The sequence below is a fragment of the Lynx rufus genome, unplaced genomic scaffold, assembly GCF_022079265.1.
Source record: "Lynx rufus isolate CCGP_SWC_20201006 ecotype Redwood Valley unplaced genomic scaffold, mLynRuf1.p SCAF_13, whole genome shotgun sequence".
Taxonomy (NCBI): domain Eukaryota; kingdom Metazoa; phylum Chordata; class Mammalia; order Carnivora; family Felidae; genus Lynx; species Lynx rufus.
In genome coordinates this window covers 42,242,901-42,249,982 of record NW_025814827.1, presented here as the reverse complement: position 1 = coordinate 42,249,982, position 7,082 = coordinate 42,242,901, and the positions used below count along the sequence as shown (strand labels likewise).

At 34.1% G+C, this 7,082-nt stretch overlaps 1 protein-coding gene across 1 annotated transcript; it reads left to right on the top strand.

Moving 5' to 3' along the window:
• LOC124508150 (olfactory receptor 4K1-like) lies at positions 1-5,284 on the top strand. Its single transcript, XM_047074566.1, has 2 exons — positions 1-11; positions 4,357-5,284. Exons 1-2 carry the CDS (start codon positions 1-3, stop codon positions 5,282-5,284), a joined length of 939 nt encoding a protein of 312 aa, XP_046930522.1.
• Positions 5,285-7,082: the final 1,798 nt, after the last annotated feature.

Sequence of the window (7,082 nt, the reverse complement as noted above, 5' to 3'; positions counted from 1 at the left end):
ATGGATGAAGTGTTTAGCACAGTGCTTTGTATGAAGTTGACTAAGAAAATGCTGGCTGTTATGATTAGCAGAAGTTCTTTCTTTCCAGTGTTTTACCAATATAGAATACTATAATTTGATCTTTCTTTCTTATTAAGGACCTTTTCCAAATTCTATTCTTTTGCAGTCTCTTGTATCATACATATTTATGTAATTATTAGTCATGTATCAGTGTAAGGCAACTAAATTGAGTCCTTAATATCCAAAAGCCTTTCTCCAATTTATATACACAGGGACAAGAAGCAAATTTCCTTATATAAATATGGTTCTTTACTGTGAGGCTATCTTCTTTCTCTTCCATGTCTTCCATTGACTCTTTTCATTGACTCTTTTCTCTCTAGAACCATCACAAAAAAAATTATTGTGTTTATGAATCTGAGCCAAAAAACCTAGAGCTTCACCCAAAGAAACTTCAACAATTTGACCTCCTGTTTGTAAACTTCCGTTTTTCTGTTTAACTGGAATACTTTTAAACTTCTGGCTCAGAAAAATAAATTTCTGAGTCCAAAAATTACCACATATAAATTTCACATTTCTTTTTAAATGGAAGTCTGGTTTTGCTTTCAGTGTATTTTCATCTTAGGTAGAAATTTCCAATTGGTTAGTTTCCAAAGTCAGGAACCAAGAAAGATTATTTCTAGGATAGCCTGATGTCCAAGACAGGGCACTATTTAACTCTGTATTCTAAATATGAAATAAATATCATAATGAAACATTAAAAAGTTCCTTTCTCTTTTTCACAAGGATAGCTAGCTTGGTTTACCCTATTTTCATTTATAGGTTAGAGCTTAATAACTCTAAAGGCTAGCGGTGTCTGGGTGGCTCAGTTGGCTAAGCGTCTGACATCGGCTCAGGTCATGATCTCGCAGTTCCTGAGTTTGAGCCCTGCATCAGGTTCTGGGCTGACAGCCAGGAGCCTGGAGCCTGCTTCAGATTCTGTGTCTCCCTCTCTCTCTGCCCTTCCCCCACTCGCACTCTGTCTCTCTCTCTGTCTCTCTCTCTGTCTCAAAAATAAACATAAAAAAATTTAAGAAAAAAAAAGAACTCTAAAGAGTAGAAGTAACTGCAAATGAATACAGACATCTGTAAAGAACACTACCTGGCTCTTTTTAAGTATCTCCTTTTTGTCAAACTTTCATTTCATTGTTATAATAAATTATATAAATTTATTAATGAAAAATTATTTCATTCTAATATTTTATTTTAATCTTATTTTTCATTTTTTAAAATCTCATAGATTGTTAATCTGCTCAGAAGCAGATATTTTCACATTCAGATTGACTTTACCTGAGTAGAGGTAAAATTTTATTATCTGATTTTTAAACACAATAGTATGCTCACTCAACTAATATTTATCACTTCATAGTTTGCACACCTCTTTCAAATGTATGCTGTAACAAACACAAAGTTCAGAGAATTGCAGTGATTACATGAAGATAAGTATCCTCTCTGTTTTGATTATCATTATATCTGCAGGCCTACAGAGTGCTTGGCATATAATCATAGTAGGTGCTCAATAAGCTGGAACAAATGGATAAACACTAATAAAAAGAGTTAGTAGTGAAGCCAGGAATTGAACTCAAATTTTCTGATCTCAAACTTGTGCTATGTATATTATGGCATACTGTGGAAATTTTCACTATCTGCCCTTCTATGAAGACTGACTGACTACACAAGTGTGAATAAGAATATGATTATCTCAATATGGAAAAAAATCATTTTAGAATGGTTTTAGAGAAATTCTGCCTGTAATTCTAGAACTAAATGAAGTCACTTCAATAAAACTAACTGTAGACAAAGAGGAATGGTTTAAGATCAGAAAAGTTTGGTTAATAGATTTATCACTTGGCAAACTGTCTTCAGGCCTTGTACACACAGAGCTATAATACAAAAAGAGGTTTCAAAAGGCATAAGATTCTATGAGGTATTATTAAAAAAGTAATTAGTAATTTTTATATTTTTAAATGGCCTCAATACATGAAAGTCATGTCATGAATAAATAAATCATCTCAACTAGTTGTCACCGAGTGTTAATATAGATACACAGGGAACTCTTCCCAGATTCTGAGATCTGACCATAAGCTTCATTTCAAAGGATTCCTTCTGGAAATCACAAATTATTTCATTTTAATTTTGAATGAAAAAATTGGCACATTCGAATGAAAATAAATTGCCGTTCAAATCTGTTTATAGGTGTGTATGTATGGAAATGAAAACTTGGAAATAAATTTTTATTATGTCCATATTTCATTCTAGAAAATAAAAAGGAGAGTTTTAAATACAGGTCCTTATTGTAAAGACTGAATTTATAGTTCCTGAAAACTGTGGACATATTTAAGCCTATGAGGTAGAATACTATTCAGAAAAGATAATTATGCATTTGTTAATTCCATAATAAGGTAAAAGTCAAATTCTCATTCATTTAATTTCTAACAGATCTGCTAAAATTATAGTATGTTTCCCAAGAGAAAGCTTTTTTCACATGAATAAGTTATTGCCCAAGCTTGCTATTATGCCCTTTGTGTCAAGGCTTGCTCTTAATTTCCCGGTATGGGAGAAAATGTAACCCTCCTAGTGATGGCTTTGTCTGATCACCTGGTCAGTCCATATGCCTTTGCTCTGATTTTTTCCCATAAACCTAGCCACAAACTGACATAAATATATATTTTATTTATTTTTAATCACCTCTGCCAGCCCAGCCACCACCTTTAGAATGTAGGCTACATGCAGGTCAAACACTTCTGTTTTCTTTTTCTTTCATTGCTTTGTCTCCAGAATCTATAAAAGTGTATGTTATAGAGCAGTAATCTAGAATATTTGTTGGATGAATTAATTACACCAATTATGATATTCAGTAGGCTTTGGAAAATACTTTTGTTATTGTGATAAGTTCATGAGAGAAACATGCTAATTAAAATTACATTCAGTCTCATCTTTGATGAGCAGACTAAATAGTATTACATTCAATTGTTATAAAAGGGAAATCACTGAAAAAAGTAAATAGTGTAATTGTGATATTAAAAGACTATTTTTTTTGCTTGTTTATTCATTTGTTTTGTTTTTCTCAGTTGGACTTATTTCACATAGCATAATACCCTCTGGGTCCATGCACGTTGCCACAAATGGCAAGACGTCATCCTATTTTATGGCTGAGTGATATTCCATTAGGTGTGTGTGTGTTTAATATATATATGTATACCTTCCTTATACATTCGTTTATGTTTCTTTTTTCAGTTCTACATATAAGTGAAATCATATGGCATTCACCTTTCAAATCTTATTGACTTATTTTACTTAGAATTATACCTTTTAGATACATCCATGTTGTTGCAAATGTCCACATCTTGTACTTCTTATGGCTAAATAATATTCACTGTGTGTATATGTGTATGTATGCATATCATCTTTGTCAATTCTTCTACTGATGGATATATTTTTTAATTGAAATCTTATTTCTTTAGTTCCCAGTGAGATTTCACATCTCTTAAAATGGCCATCGGATATTTGTTGTACTCCTTCTGTGATGCTTGCTTGTATCCATTTCCCATCTTTCTAAAAGAATAATTTTTCATTTAAAAAATGTGTGCTTCTCAGGTTCTGGGAAGATACGTTTTCACTGCTTAATAGTATAATTAACTGCTATAAAACTTAATTGTTTTAATATAGAAAAGTGAATGCAATCTGTTGCTCACACTAATTTAGTTTGTCACAATTTCTCTAACTCTCTCTTTAACCGCAGATATTTCAAATACATGGCCACATCTCACTCCATTTCTCTGATATCATTTACCAAATTAACTGGGCTGATTTCCATCTCTTTACATTTGGCCTAAATTTTCTCTCCCTTCAAGATTCTGTAAAAGGCATCAGGCTCACTTTCTGCTATTCAAAATCTGAATGTGTAAGTATAGCATATGTATCTTTAAAAGTATTATAGGGACCTTGAACTCTTCCTCAAAAACACGTCAGAATCCAGAGGCAAATACTCAACACCTTCCATCCTCCATACTGACTTCATGTTACATAAATATTTTCTTTTCCTCCTTCTCTCCCTCTCTCTTTCCCTCTCGTGCCAACCCATAAATGCAAAAAGTAAAGTACAATTCATATAATTATGTAAATAATCACAGGGAAAATATCAATTCCTAACAGTAATGTGAATAATTATTTTCCTATAGCCTCACCGTATTATTTTTATAATTATTAGAATTGAAACATCTACTTGCAATATGGTAAAGGGCTTATTATTATCCATTTTTAATTATTTTTCTTTCCTATAGATAACTTCAGCAGCCCAGAGTCAGTTAATGGATGGAGCAATAAATCAGTGGTTACTGAATTCATTTTGTTGGGCCTGTCTAGCTCTCAAGATATTCAACTCTTCCTCTTCTTTTTCTTCTCTGTGTTTTATGGAGCTGCGGTTTTGGGGAACATCCTTATCATCCTCACAGTAATTACAGACTCTCGCTTACATTCCCCAATGTATTTTCTTCTTAGCAATCTCTCCTTTATTGATGTGTGTCAGGCTACATTTGCCACTCCCAAGATGATTGCAGATTTCCTCAATGAACACAAGACCATCACCTTCCAGGGATGCATGTCACAAATCTTTTTCTTGCATGTTTTTGGGGGTAGTGAGATGGTGCTTCTTGTTGCCATGGCCTATGATAGATATATTGCTATTTGCAAACCTCTGCACTACATTACCGTCATGAGCCGAAGGGTGTGCACTATTCTGGTGGGAGTCTCCTGGACCATTGGTATTGTGCATTCAGCCAGCCACCTGGCATTCACAGTCAATCTTCCTTTCTGTGGACCCAATAAGGTAGACAATTTCTTTTGTGATCTTCCCCTTGTGATCAAGCTTGCCTGCTTAGAAACATATGTTTTAGAGATCCTCGTGCTAACCAACAGTGGCCTGCTCTCTCTTATCTGCTTCCTCCTTTTGCTCATTTCTTATACTATCATCCTTGCTACTGTCCATCAGCAAGCCTCTGGTGGGACATCCAAGGCACTTTCCACCCTGTCTGCCCACATCACTGTTGTGGTTTTGTTCTTTGGCCCATTAATCTTCATTTATATTTGGCCTTTTGAAAGCTTCCCAATTGATAAATTTATTTCTGTGTTTTTTACTGTCTTCACTCCTGTCCTTAACCCCATGGTCTACACATTGAGGAATAAAGATGTAAAGGAAGCCATGAAAAAGCTACGGAACCGACATGTGGGTTCTAAGCAAGTCTTTTAGACAATTGTGAGGTGGTAACACAAATCCTTAATTATTGTCCTTTGTAATGCACATAGGTGATTTTATTGTTGTGTTTCTATCACAATTAGTCTTTCACTATTATAGAACCTATCTCTAGTTATCTGAAGTTGTAAATGAAGTGCAGAATCTCATATTATACCAGTTTCAATATTCTGTGGCTCATCTCATCTTCCCTGAAACAATCAACAACATATATTAAAATTCCTAAGTAGTTTTTTCCTCCGTATATAGGCATTGTTTAAAAAAGCATCCTGTAACATTTTGAAATCACCTCCATTTTAAAGCAGATTTGTTAACACATCTGACTTGATTGGGGTAGCATTCTTTGAGTTAAAAACAGAATATGCTTTGACATGACAGGCTATATTAAGACTCCGAGGGCACCTTTTGGGATGAACACTGGGTGTTGTATGGAAACCAATTTGACAAAATTTCAAAAACAAAAAGTCTCCTCTACTTTTATCAGTATATTTTATCAATATTTCACCTATTAACTTGGCCCCTATAAATAGCTGCAAATATCCCACATTCACAAAGAAGCCACTGACAATTATAAATCATGTTTTTTCCACGTTTATTTATTTTTGGGACAGAGAGAGACAGAGCATGAACGGGGGAGGGGCAGAGAGAGAGGGAGACACAGAATCGGACACAGGCTCCAGGCTCTGAGCCATCAGCCCAGAGCCCGACGCGGGGCTCGAACTCACGGAGCGTGAGATTATAAATCATGTTTTTATAATAATTAACATTTTGCTAAATTTTAAATACCTAAAATACTACAGTGTCAATTATAGTACTGAGTTTTGCTACTTTGGCTTTGAAACAAACAGCACATCAATAAATATCACCAAGTTCATAGTTCAAATTATAGGAGTACTCTTATACCTTCTGGGAGAAATGTTCTAGCACTTAAATATACAGACTATCATACCACTGGTAATAAATCTACCATCAGCTGAAAAAGACTGCAGGGTATTTGAATAGTGAGTTTGTTCATTAACACTAATTCAGAGTGAATATTTCAAAGTAGTAACAGTAAGAATATATATTAGTGATTACAAAATATATCCCATACTTATTTTTCTCAAATTTTAAGTGAAACTTAAGAAGAATACTACTAAATCATGGAAAGAATAGGAGAAGGAATGTGAACATGATGGATTCAGTCCCTTATTAGTCACAGAATCATCATTCCATCACCAAATCCATGCCAAGAGGAGTTTATTCCATTTATGCCAGCTTTAAGTTCAGATTTGTGGTTTCTGAACCAAAGATATGGCTGTGTTTTTGTTTTTACTACTTAGGATAGTTTGTGAGTCCCTAAGACAATCATTTTCTGTTTCTTACCAAACGTGTCAGTCTGCTAGAAGTTTAACATGCAAGCACATACAGCAAGTGTCATAAGGAGAATGCAAGTACCCAGAGCATTGATTTCTAGGTAACTTCTACTGTTTCATATAAACAAGGTATTTCAGAGTGATGTAATAAGAAGCCAGGGGAAAACTAAATTGTCCACACCTAAGTGTCAGATTTTTATGAGTCCTTGTATTCTGTAGCACTCTGATCTTGTTTTCATATTTGGTTTTTCATGTTTGAGATTACTTCATTGGATGTTACATGAATAAACTAACACTGATTAAAAACAGGCTGTATGAATAATATTAAAATGTGCGATCACAGGTATTACAAAAGAGGCAAAAGTCATAATCCCATGTTCAACGAAGGCTTTCAAACCAATCAAGATAGCTATAAAAATGTTCATTATTGGTTAGGTAAT